The 13810-nt window shown below is 43.9% G+C and overlaps 1 protein-coding gene across 2 annotated transcripts in view; it reads left to right on the top strand.

The window, feature by feature from the left end:
* FBLN2 (fibulin 2) overlaps positions 1-13810 on the top strand; it is a 107713-nt gene that overhangs the window by 15549 nt on the left and 78354 nt on the right. For both annotated transcript variants that reach the window (XM_067303815.1, XM_067303816.1), the window contains exon 2: positions 11075-12523. In XM_067303815.1, the coding sequence (XP_067159916.1) occupies positions 11185-12523 (1339 nt within the window). In that variant the 5' untranslated portion in view covers positions 11075-11184. The remainder of the gene's footprint in view (positions 1-11074; positions 12524-13810) is intronic.

The raw sequence follows: 13810 nt of genomic DNA, 5'->3' as shown, positions 1-13810 counted from the left end.
CTGCTGAAGGCTTTCAGTTTTATGCGAAAAAAGGAAAAGGTGGTTTTTTTGGGAGGGTGTAAAATTTCCATTTTGTTAGATATCTTAAGAAAATACGTTATGTCACCCACTAGAACAAGCTAAATTTTGCGGTATCAGCAATTCTGGACTGTAGAAATTTCTAGTTTTGAATATTCTGCCCTTATTTGCAAGTTAACATGGGTTTACTTGTATTTGTTGATGATCAATAACTTAAAATATTTAGGAGTATGGGCTGCGTATTTACATAGCAGACCATAATAGCTTCCTGTGGCAATAGAAAATGTAATGCATAGCTTACAAAGTAAACAAGACTTGTTCTTCTAACATCATTCTGGTTTGTAGGCTAAGTATGATGCAGAACCACAAATCATTATGGACACAAGAAGTGCATATGGACATCTGAGTGCAGAATTTAACGAGGTGCATCTAGACCTAAAGCAAACTATCTGTTTGTGATCTCTGAGTATGTCAGTGTCAGATTCTGTACCTTATACAGGAAAAAACCTGCTCATATCTCCAGAAAATTATCCTTCAAATTAAGGTTACATCTCAGACAACTTGGATCTGGTTCAAAGCCACTGAAGTCAATGGAAAGAGTCCAGGAACCGGGTTCCTTGTGTGTGAGCTGACAAAGGGGTTGTGCATTACCTTGACCTTCTTTAGAGACCAGAAACATGCCAGGTGATTACAAGAAATGTGAGTATTTATATGTGTATTTTAGGTACATATGTGTGTGTGTGTATATGCTGCAATCTTTCAACACGGAGTAATACTAGACATTTCACTTTCATCAGTTTCAAAGTACCAGTCAATTCTTTCATTTATGATGGCTTCTAAATAGCTTTAAATCTGCTTCAGGTTAGTCATAAATGAATTTGGATGAAGCTGTCTCATCTGAAATGCTTCTCTAGATTTTCATATTTAAAAACTGAGGTAGCATCACTGGCCTTGGCATCTTTTGGAGAATAAATAGAGCTCAAAGGACAGTCCAGCCAGATCCTCTCTGGCAAGGCATGGACTCTGTCCCTCCGTAGGAGGCAGAAGTCGTCCTGGTCAAGTTGAGTTCATGCAGCTGTGTGCAGCAGTAGATATAACAAATGGTCCCGTGCAGTCTGTATGTGCTGGATGCCTGAGATCCTCGGCCTGCCTCTCCCATCACCTGCGGACTTGACGGCCACCAAGGAGCAAAACCTTCCCCAGCCTCATGCTCAGCCTGTGATGCATAGGAGAGTTTACTTTCCAAAACCAGGAGTTCATGCAGCAACTCTCAACTTTTCTTACACAGCTCTTCACAATCTCTGCAGACCACTGAGGAATGAACACAGGGTGGAAGATGGGAGGTATTGCAAGGGTAACTTCTATTAGTTACATCTGGCAGCGTTGTTGTTTCTGAATGATAGGCTCTAAGATGAAAGAGCAGAGCATGCATCTTTCCATGTTTCAGTATCCAATGAACCAAATTAATTCCATTATCTCTTATGGAAAGTTTGTGCAGGAGTAGTTTTGATTGATGGATTACATCTGTGACTGCTGACTGATTAGCAGCATGATAGATGTAGGCTTCAGTTACAGGGATTTTGTTTTCATTCATGAGGAAAAATTGAAGGTTTCTTTCCAGCACATTTTTGCATTAAAACTCTTCAAAGTGCTCAACAAATGGTAGGCTTTGATTTCCATTTGTTTAACGCCTGTAGTAATTAACATTTCTGTAAGAACATTTTAACCAAATGTTCTAGTTTTTCCTCCATTAAAATAATAATTTTATGCTATAGCTAAAGAATTTAATCAGTGTATATAATAACCCTGATTTGGGCTTCTTTTTTTTTTTTTTTTTTTTTTTTTTTTTTTTTGTAACCATATGCAAGGAAACCATTCCTTAAGAATAGATCATCATTGACGCATGTTGTGGTATCCTGGACTTCATTAATTTATAGTTGACAATAGCCTTCATGGTACATCTAGTTCACTTACTATACTCTGTCAACAGCCCACAGTTTCAGGAAGTGGGTGGAGAGACTGCATGTATGGGAGTGCTGAAATAAAGGTTCCTCCCCTTCATACCAAGGAATATTTGGGCAAATACTCAGCCAGATTCATTAGCTGAACTGTTTTCAATGCAGAGTAACAAGGCTGGATCCTCACCCAGCCTTTTTTTGTGGAGTTGATATCTAAACCCCGTCTCCTCCATGGCTTATAGAAACCCATATAATCAGGAAATAGAGAAATAGGGGAGGTGACTATTTAAATACAGTGATGCTCGTACCGGTTTCTGTTTAGAGATGCATCCACCATGTATCTTTTACACCTCCGTTTCATCCTGTGCCCATGGTTCTTGTGTGCAGTTTCAGGCGCAGACTGGTCCCTGGCAGTAGAGATCCTACACGACCTGTCTTCTGGTGAAGCTTGAAGCTTCTGGTTTGTGCCAGGCTTAGTCCGGATGAGTGTTGGAGGTAGAAGTGGTGGTCAGGGCAGCTGCTTCTACTTGTGCTACTTACTCTTCTCCCTTCCTCTAACAGGAAAACTCTCTGTTCAGATGAGAGCAGAGCACATTCTCAGGATTGCTATCAAGTTCAAAACCATCTAATCTGGGATGATTCCACCAAGAAGAATGCACTTGGGGTTAGGTATAGGACTGAAGATTTTGCAAATGAAAGATTCTGTGAAAGATTACTTTAAGAAAGAAAATGTAATCCCAGCAACCCAAGGCAAAGATATTTCCTTCAAGTATGGGGTGGAGCTGAAAAAGATAGTGAGCTTAGAGAGTGATGCCTCCAAAACCTGAACAGGATTGCAAGCTATGGTGGGTAAAGTTGAGCTGGCATTTAATCCACAAGACAGAATACGCTATAGAGTCTTTCTTTTCCTGTTTTTTCCCACCAGCATTTATCCAGAGGATAGGGCAGAGAGTGCCCTGTCTGCATGGAACAAAGAACATGACAGCCTTGTCTGCTGTCTCTATGTGTTATTTATCTAAGAGCCAGAACGCCGGCAGGAGGACGATGCACAGACACAAGTTCACCTACTGTCGTGAGATTCTCAGCTAGGTGCGTTCTGGCAGCTGGGAGAGCAGAAGATGTATTTTCTCAGCTGTGCAGCAGAGTACAGCTAATGAAAGGAGTTGGTTTGTTGCTACAGTTGGTTACTGAGAGCACATTTACTCTCCTGAGAGATGGATTTGGATCCTGTTGAGTCATAAAAGAAAAGGGTTTGATCTTAGGTCCTTCTGGGTATTTTGCTACATTATAAAGATCATTGTGCGTTTGGAGGGGAAAATGTCACCATTTGCAGCCTACTCCTAGGGTAATCCTGATTGTAGAGAGCAACTATATTCATTACGGATCAAAAGAGGCCTGTTGACAGAGCCGTGTATAAAAGTCGTGGAGAAACTGTGAAGCAAAAATAGTAAGAGACTATAAAATGTTAACAGTAAAATAAGCATTATTTTCTCCTCATCAGTAGATAGAATTTCGCTATCATGACAAGGTCAGGACACTTTTACAGAGAAATTATTTACTACAAAATTACTGTATTGAAACTTCATTTTGACGTTCCTTTGAAGTTAGTTGTCCAACTGAAGCACACCCCTGTGAATAATTTCAGAGAGTCTCAAATCAAGTTCTCCGACTGTAATGCTAAAGTTCAGGCGCCGGGTAATGGAAGAGCTGCCGCCCTCCTGAACGGTGGTGGTTCTGCCTGGCTGGTGGACAGTGCTAATGGTGTTGCTGGTCCCTTTGGTCCTCCCCCAGTAAAAACGGTTGTTAATTACTTCCAAACACTGCCACAGGGCAGGAAACATCACTTGCTAAAGCTGTCAATTAAATAGTAGGATTTCTTTTGCCTGGTTCGTATTTTATGGTGGAGGTGGGGGAAATTTTCATTTTCAGCTGTTCCAAAAGGGCTGCCTGAAAATGAAGCGGACGTGCTTCTGTTTAATGCCCATGTGCTCTGAACAACGTGTTTCCCACCAAAAGAAGATGATCTAAATCATTGATTCTCTCACTGCTGAGGGCTGAGGGGGTCAAAGTGCTGGCAGGACTAGTGAGAAATAGAAAATTGCAGTAAGAAAACAAAGAAACACTTTAAGCAACGCAGAGATTCAAGCTTTGCAAGTTTTAAGTAGCATTGTGGTCATTTAATTGAAGAAGGAAGAAATGGAGAGAGGGGATCAAGGGAGGGAGCGGGTGTGAGACTTTCAGTCTTTGCATGCTGTGGTCCTTGAGCCTGCAATGGTTTTTTACCTTAGGGACAGTGAGTAGCAGCTCCATGCATATATGAGCTCTGAGAAACAGTGGGAATGAGCAGAGGACTGGAATATCCTGGAGGATGATCAGGGAACGAAGGGAGCCTCGCATGTCCTGGTGCTTACCCTGCATGCGTGGGGCTGTGGAGTGGAGGGATGCGCCTTGCCCGCACGCTGCCAAGGAAGTGCTCTCGGTGCAAATTGGTTCATAACTTGTGAGTTTTGACAGGTTTTTGTTGGCTGTGTCCTGGGAAATGTTCTCAAATGGCCTTTGCTGAGTTTGCTTTACTTCCCCCCCCCCCCAGATTTTTTTTGTGCAAGTGCATGCTAGAGTATCATGTCCACCAACATGTTCACGGCATGCTGAGGGAACCCGAATCTCCCTTCGCTTGACAGATGCTCAGGTTTCTTGTACTTTAAGAAGCCCTGCAGCCCCATTCTGGGAAAATACAGTTAAACACAATGATGGGCAAGGATGTTCCCAGGATCTGTGCTTTTATGTCTTTCCATGCTGCTCCCAGGCACGTGCCCCTCTCTCCCTCGCGGCACGGGCTCTTCGCAGCCGTGGCAGTGGGCTTGGCGCGTTTCAGCTGCTTTGGTCCCCTCTGTCCACACGTAGCCCCTTTCCTGAGCTCTCCATTCCCAGCGTGCTGGAGCTGGACAAAGACCAGTTTCTCTGCATGCACTGGGTGGGCTGGTGTTTCTGCTCGCCTCCTTTCCCCCGTGTGAGTCGCTTCTCTCTTGCTCCCATTGCAGCTGCCATCCTCCCACTGAGTCACTCTGGATTTGCTGCAGTGGCAACTCCCAATGACAAAGAATTTCGCCAGTGAGCCAAATACCTGCCCTGTTGTTTTGGGCTGGTCTGGGGAGAGGGGGAGCACTGACGCACCAGACCCAAGACGTTATTTGCAGACTCTCCTGTCCAAGCTCTGCCCTGTCATTCACTTGGAACGGGGCTGCCTTCACCCTCCAGGACTTTTAACAGCTTCAAGAGCTGCATATGCTGGAAGAATGAGGCAGAGCTGGCTGGCCACTGCTGCTAATGCTTGGCTGCTTCCTTCGAAATACCTTGGGTGATGCTTTTCCATTACTCCAGCATATCAGGTTGTTGTTCGGATGCCGGCATGGAGCACCCCTTGGAGAACGTCGCAAGCAGCCCTCCCCGGGGGTGTTCTGCGGGAAAGGAGCTCTCTCAGCTGCGCCGCTCCTTGGGAACTGCGTGAGTTTGGGTACTGCGCCACTTGCTCCTTGTTTTTCCCACTCTTGAGGTCTCTGTTGAATTAAGCAATGCTCCTCCAGATGCTCAAATGTGTGTTTTTTAAGCTTTTCTCTGAAAAGGGGGGGGGGGGTTAGCAGTAACTCATTTCTTATTGAAAGTAAAGCTAAAGAAAGCTGCCTACAAGAGCTATGGCTTCTGAAAACTGTCTGATTTTGCCAAGGATTGGAGTGTTGGCGACACTGAAGTGACTAAGCATTTTGTGCTTTACTTTTGATACGAGCAAGTAAGAGCAGCTCATTGGATTTGGATTTGCACTGTGGTTTATCCTTCCCCTCTCCTCTTTCCCCCCAGCCTGAGTGCTCTAAATGCAAAGTCTGGTTTCAGCCTGTCTCGAGTTTTGTTACTTAGCAGGCAGAAAGGACAAGCTCTATGTGCTGTCTATCGCAGAAGAGCGCTAAAGGAAACATGTCTCCAGCTTTTCATTCGTTCACCTGGTGAATAGCACTTGAGTTACCTCTGCTGGCGGGACGGGCTGCGGATAGCCAGGAATTCTCCCTTCCAGCGTTTGGTGAGATCACAAGTTTCCAGGTTGTGCGGTGTGAAAGGAAGAGCTAATCCCCTGGCTGGCACAGCCAAGGCAGGACTTACCGGGCTGAGGGCTTCTTCTGTTTTTCATACAAGAAAAATCTCTCCCAAATTTTTCCATTTTTCTCTCACATTTAAAACAGATTGTTTTTAAACTGATATTTCCTTCCGTCCCCTCCCTTCTTCCTCCCTTAGTTTGAAACTGTGACCACAGCCATTTAAGAACTGCTGGCAGCTGTGGCAGACTAGAAAGGTCTGGCTGGGGAGAGGTGCTAAAATACACAGACTGGCGAAATACATTAGCCATGTTATGCAGTGTGGGCGTGCACATGCGCTTCAGCCTACTACTTCGCTTTTTGGAGCGCTTCTACCAATGCGGTAGAGCAGAGATGCAATGTCACAGACCAGGGCCGTGTCTGCTCCCTGCAACGTGCAGCCTGAAGCCTGGCAGCAGGTCTGGGCTGTGTAACGCTGGGGGGACCAGGGAAAGGGCTGGTAGGATCCCCACGGCTTGGCGAGCCTGCTTTGTGCAGATGGTGAGGGCCGCTGCTGCATGCCTTGTTTCCCCTCCAGCAGCTAATTGCAGCAACATCCTTATTTCTTTGTATTCAGGAAATGTGAGTATAGGTTAATGGAAGGACATAAGTGGCTAAGCCCCTCAGCTCCACCGGCCTGGCGTGTGCTCCTGTTCGTGGTGCGGGAGTGATCTCACAGCTGTCTGCCACCTTCTCCTTTCACATCAGGCTTGCATCTGGCCCTGCACGCTCTTCAAAAGATGATGATGTATATCAAAACAGCACTTCTATTTTTACCATCCTAGCAAAGGGCAATTTAGTGAGAAATCGAGAGGTAGAACAGAGAAAAGAATAGTTATATCTAAACCTATTTGCGCAGATCTGCAGCTGGTTAAGCAGCTGATACATCTTCAAAGTTGGACTTCACTGGTATCTTGTGCAGGTGTTGTCCTCTGCGCTGGAATGGATTTATTCTGTTTATTGCTTTTTGTTTATAAATAACCATGTCTTTCTTCAGTGAACATTTGAAAGAATGCTCTTGATCCTGCAGTATCTTTTTCACACATGCATATCTTCTGTAGTTGTTCTGCAGACTCTGAGACAACTTGCACAAGGAAAGACTATGTTCCTATGAAATCTTTGAGGGAAAGTGCTTCTTGTCACCTCTGGTTGCCTAGAATAAGCTTTCCAGTTTAGGACTGAAGTGAAACCATCTGGAAAGAAATCTCCCAATAAAATACTTCTCTTAGTTTAAAGAAGTTGCACATTTCTAATGTCTGTATGTTGTGTGGGAACACACTGGTTTCATCAGCATTTTCAAGTAATACAGCTGAACTGTTTTAATCAAGTCAACATTCTTCCTTTTGACTTTATGTTATGGCTTCGATTGAAGTAAATCAGTTTCTGAGTATATTGTTTTGCAAAAATGTCATAATTTATAACTTTTTGGCCCAAAATTGACTCTCAATAAGTATTTTGAAATCTTGTTTTGTTCCACCCATGTCCCCCACCAGGAGACAGGAATATGGTGTTTTTCAGCCAGTGCTGGTTGTAGCTTTGGTTGCTGTTGTTAGCTTTTGATCTCCTGTCATGTAGATACCAGTTGCATTTGCAATGGAATTCTTGCATTCTTATTTCCTTTTCTGTGAAGATGTGTGCCTGTACTTCACGTTCATTTGGACTCTTGCTTTTTGAAGCTGGTCTGCCATAAGATCTTTGCTTTGCCTTTCCTAGTAATCTTTTATAAAAGAAGGAACTGAGATACAAGAACTTGCTTGTGGTTTGATCATCCTCTTTACTGCTGTTTTAACTCACAGGTTTACTTCTGTTGACTTTGACGGACTTAGTCTTGATTGGGAGCACTGGCTTTCCCTTGCCTGGGTATTCCTGCTTCCTGTGTGCATATGGCTTGCAGCAGCTACTTCGGCCCCATGCAACCCCACTAAAGCCAACGGGGTTAGCACTTGATACAAACCAGAGCAGGCTATGCAGCAGAGCAGGTTAAGAAATTCCACAAAAGACATAAATTGAAGCTTTCTGGGTCATGAAGCAATGCATGAGGCTTGGGGTGAGACTTGGGTTACCTTGCTACAGACTTCCAAAAAACTCTCAACAGAGCCTTTGAAAGACCTTTATTTTAGATGTGCAGGGCTTAATCTGTTGTGACATCCCACCCAACTGTGTAGCAAAAGTCAATGAAACTAATGAGACTTACTGAAGGATGGAGTTTAGGTGAAGCCCGTGATTGTTGTCCCAGTTGTGTAAGAAGACATTGAAGAAAGTATTCAAGTAGTTAATGAAAACAAATTATTGCAATAATACTTACTGCTGTCAAGCCCCCCATCCTCCAGAGATGGTGCATTTTTCCCAGTTGGTATGGACATCTTTATTTGACAGCTTCTGATGCCGTTAACATGTAAATTGGCCGTTGTCTTCACAGCATCCTTTCAGCATCCAGGAAGGGCTTAGGGCTGGAAGCACTTGGACATCAGCTGCATGGGCCGAGCTGGGCATGCATGCTCCATTTGGAGGGATGCGTTTTCTCAGTAGGACTTACGGTTGTGTCTGTGGGCTTCATTCAAAGCTGCTTTACTCTGTTCCTAAAGTATGAACAGCTTCTTTGACTCACAAGTTTATGAGTTGGGGGGGGGAGCAATGGATGTGGGGAACAGATGGAGAAAGCACAGGGAAAATGCGATCATTTAAAGGAATAAAAAGAGATACTTTCGTTGGAATTATTACACCAGAAACAAGGAGCCTCTAATGAAAGAAAGTGCACTGTTGATACGGAAGATTGTGGTGTTATTAAGCGAGAAGGGATTTACACGGATTTTGGCCTTATCGGTTTGAGGAAGGTAGCTCGAGAACCCGAATGTTCAGAGAGGTGCAAATGAACCGAAGAGGAGGGGTGCAGAGGGGCCGAGTAAGGCACTCGACAGAAAGTATGAAAGGTGGAGAGCAGGGAGAGGGCTCGCTGCGGGGAGAGGGGCCGTGAGCCTCCTGCTCTCCACGGGCCGGCTCCAGGCGGCTGGGGAAGGCCGAGCCGCAGGGCAGAGCCGTGCGTGACTGCTGCCCGCAGTGCCCCGGCCACCACTGCGCTTGGCTGCAAAGGGACATCAGGGTGCTGCAGCGTTACAGCCAGGAGGTGCCAACGGCAGGGCCCGGTGGCCAAGTGCTCCGGCTGCCGGGAGAGCCCTACAGCAGTTTATTTTTAATTGTCCTTCCACTCGTTATTCCCCTGCTACAGCTATGTGATAAATTACAAATTTGGATTACCTGGGAAAGCTGCTGACAGCAGGATGAATTATTAATTCCCAGGCTGGATTCTTAAGAATTAATTTCAGCACCATGTATTGAAAATTCTTTGCGCTATATATCCTAGTTTTGAGAATAGTTATGAAAAAATGAGATTCTTCTAAGTCATCAGTATACTTTCTGACACTTTTATTTTTCATTCAGTTGGTATCCTTTAGCATACTGAACTAATATACAAATGTAGTTTTTTACTACTAATTTGAGTAAGAATTTTATCTTGCTGTATAACGTACTGAAGTAATTCATATTCCAGTGCCGAACTGTGGAAATACTTAGTACAGTGTGTTCATATCTTATCAGAACAGGCACGCTTTTCCCACGTCCTGGCCCATTTCCAGCAGCGCCTAAGCAGACTTGCTGGAAGCCTGGATTGAATGGGAGAAGTAATCTTTTTGAATGAGCTTTCTGGCAGGGTTCCCATTTCATGTGTGGTTCATTGTTTTTGGTGATGTGAATACATTTCACTCCGTAGATAAATGTTTTAGGGTCTTTATTTTTTGGTGATGGGAGGGGTTCTGGAAAAATAATCAGACTGCTAATTCTATAAAACTAAAGGCAGACTTTATTCTGTTTTATCTGCTTTTTCATGTTTGTTGTGTAGTTGTTTGAGCCTGCTTTTATATGAGAACAACTGATTTGCTTTAACTCTTAAACTTTTCTATGGACAAAGGGTTTAGTAACTAAAAAGCAAACAACTTTTACTCAGCACGTTTTAACAAAGATTAATTATGCCAATTCTCCTCTTTTTATACATATTCTGTTCACAGTAGAGTAATTCACTATAAAGTAATATTAGTGCTGTCAAAAATAAAATATGTGGTTGCCAGTGGTGGCAGGCCCTTAGCTAGCATAAATGTCCAGTGTGCGAATGGTTGTAGCTCCAGTGTATTTGAGGTTGATCCTCCTCTGAGTTAGGAGCCTTCTGTGGAACAGTGCCAATTGCTGCAAGCTGAGGATCTGGCCTCTAATATGTATTACAGGATAACTGACATGATGTTTAACCACACAGTAACCACATCACACAAAGATGTTCCATTTTAGCATTGCTGGGGCAAGCATACAACTGTTACAGCCAAATGCTAAAATGCAAAAGATTGCTGAATGGGGGAAGAAGGCAGAAGAAAACCCCTCTTAGTTTGAGTTAACGTGTGTACAGATAAATTCTCAAGTCTCAAGGCAAAGTTTTGGCCAAGAAAGATCTTCAAAGTTTGGGTCTTTGTAACTAAAGATTAAGTATCTTAAATTAATATCTATAAAGATTAAATATCTTAAACTTACATCTTCAGAGGAAGAACTGTGTATTTGCTTATTAACTGCCCAAAAAATCTTTCTTTTGTTAGCAAGAAAGAATGATGAACAAAAAGGCACTGAAGTATAAAGACCTTCTTTTTATATATATATATAAAATAAATAAAAAGAAGGCATATATATATATATATAGTGAAGAGATTTAAATAAGAACAGTCAGTCTTTCTTTTTTTCTTTTTAAAAATAGGTGTTGGGGTGGAGGGAAGCATGCAACTCCAAACTTAGTGCCTACAATGCTTGGAAGACATTATGATTAATTTTGTACTTGGGTTTCCAGATGTTGGATTTCATCCCAAGTTTTAAAGACCTCTAATGTTTAACAGGATATGTGCTGAGTATAGTCTTTAACAGAGTTTTCTTTCATAACTCTAGGATCTATGAAAAAAGGTAATTCGGATTCGAAGCTGAATCTACAGCCTTCTAGGAACAAAAGCCCTTAGGTGTGCAAGTTTGGACTGGAGCCATATCTGTTTAGGAAGACTATGGATGGGCACCAGCTCTCTCAGCTGAACTGCTTCAGTGCTGTCCTCCTTGTGCTGCTCTGGACTGGCAGTTCCCGTGCCCAGAAAGACTGCACCGGCGCAGAGTGCCAGCCCCTGGAGAACTGCATTGAAGAAGTGCTGGAGCCGGGGGCGTGCTGTGCCACATGTCTGCAGCACGGCTGTATGTGTGAGGGCTACCAGTACTACGACTGTGTCAACGTGGGCTTTATCAATGGCAAGGTACCCGAAGGACAGTCTTACTTCGTGGACTTCGGAAGCACCGAGTGTTCGTGCCCCAAGGGAGGAGGCAAGATCAGCTGCCAGTTCATGCTGTGCCCAGAGCTGCCCCCAAACTGCATAGATGCCGTGGTGCCAGCTGACGGCTGCCCGCAGTGTGGAAGGATAGGTTGCCTCCATGAAGGTCAGAAGTACGTAGCAGGCCACACGTTCCACATGCCTCCATGTAAGGTTTGCCACTGTCCAAACGCTGGTGGGGAACTGATGTGCTACCAGCTTCCAGACTGCAATACGTTTGCCTTAAACACTGCAAGTCCCATAGATGCTGAAGAGAATGAACCAGACAGACACTACGATGACCCGTACAGCTATGACCAGGAGGCACCAGAAGGAGACAACACCCAGGTGGAGTCTCCAAAAAAGTACAGGAGCTATTCGTCCCATCTAGAGCAAGAGAGCATCAGCCAAGAGCAAAGCGAGGATTACGACTACCTGCCAGCCAGCATTGCTCCTTCATCTGTGGCTCAGGCTGATTCATACACTGAGGAAACTGCGGCAACGCTCACCACGCCAACACCTAAGCTCCTCTCTGAAGTTAGCAATGCCACAGAAAGAAGTGAGCGGAAGAGGGTGCCCCGCACTACTGCAGCATCCCCTGAGCAAGTGACAAATAAGGAAGCCCCAGTAACTACCAGTGCTCCTCAGGAGCACACCACACCTCCCCCTGGGACACCCAAGCACTCGGGAGAGCTGGAGAGGAGACCAAAGGGGAAGCAAAGGGACAAAGAGAGGAATGAACAAGAAAGAGCCCTCCACTCCAAAACCAAAAAGCACGCACGGAAAGAAGACCCTGGGAACAGCATGCATCTAGGCTTGAAAGAGGTGAATTTAACAGAGCCAAGTTGGTCAAAATCTGCCCGTGAAACACACGAAGGAAATGCTTTCCCTAAGGTAAAGTTCAGTGCAACAACCTCTCCCCCTGTTGCTCTGAAGGAAGACCACAGTCAGTCATCCCAAAAGCAGTCACAGACGCTTTTTCGTTACCATCCCGAGGAAGATGGGGACCCCAACTCCATCCATGCTGCTCCCAGGTTACCAGAAGGTAAGGCCTCTTTCCGGTGTAGATGTCTTGATAACATTCATTCATAATAATGTTGGTACAGATCCATGGCTCTTCTCTTCTTACTGCTCCACGTAGGCTTGAAATCAAACAAACCTCCAGTTACCTTCTTTCTCCTTTTTCAGCAGCAGACATTTATTGCTTTGTGTTTCATTTGACAAGATACCATTTAACTATTGCCTATCTTTCTTTGATTTCTCAGACTGCAGGCAGTGTTTTCTGGTGTTTTAACTTAGTTTCAGATGATGAATTGTTAAAATCTGATCTTTTTCTTCCTTTGCTTCCTCCTCTTCATCTTACTATGCAGAAAAGGAGATTGATTTAATTAGTTATCTGCTTGGATCCTCTGGTTACCAACTGAATGTAATTGTACTTGTAACTTTTGCCTTTATTGGGTGAGGAGGTGAAAACGTTGTGCTTCTAAAAGACAATGTGGATTCCGCAAAAATATTTATCCTATGGCTGAAATGCTGCCTAAGCCCACTAGTTCAATAGCTTGATAGATATGTTGAAATACCACTGGGGACTTGTAGGGAGAAAAAGTACTGCCTCTTGCTTTGTATTTTTTGGGGGCTGGAAGTTTATGATCTTTATCAACAAGCATGGCAAGTGTACATATTTCTTCTCTGCCTCTGGATTCCTCCTGACATCTGCGGTAAATGTTGATTATAAGCTTTATGTAGTGCTCATTACAGTAATGAATGCAAACTTCATCGCTATAAATTAGCACATATACAGCTCATATTTCCAATTCGTCTTTCATCAAATCAAGAGTAATATCTCCTTCTTTAAGATGTGGCACAAAATGTTCTCGTGAGATTCAGATGTATAATACTTGCAGTATGAGTAGAGAATACTGATTACTCCCTAGACAGTGACATTTCTTCCTGTGTTATCTAGGTAGCCCTTATGCAGCTTGAGCTATCTAGTCCATCTACTCAAGAAATTTAAGGGAGATAGGAAGAGGGTAGATTAGGAGAAGAAGGAGCTGAGCCTTGACACAAAGAGCGTTTCATGACTGTATCCCAAATAAAAGGTGTATGAGATCCCTGAATAGAGGTTGTAGCCTTTCTCCTTTTCCTGCACACTTCTGTATGTTTTTATTGTAAATGTTGACTTTGCAGGTGGTGATAGCAGCCATAATCTGAGTCAGGCCTTGATTTCTCAAATCACTGAAACGATATTCTGAAGACCAGCCTTACCCAAAGAATGTCATTGCAGTAGTGTGCCAGGCTGCCTCCTGGAAAGTAGTGTTAACGCATCAAAATG

Source organism: Apteryx mantelli, chromosome 12 (assembly GCF_036417845.1).
Source record: "Apteryx mantelli isolate bAptMan1 chromosome 12, bAptMan1.hap1, whole genome shotgun sequence".
In the NCBI taxonomy this organism is placed as follows: Eukaryota; Metazoa; Chordata; class Aves; order Apterygiformes; family Apterygidae; genus Apteryx; species Apteryx mantelli.
Note: the sequence above shows the minus strand (reverse complement) of the source record. Positions and strands in the feature narration are given on the sequence as shown.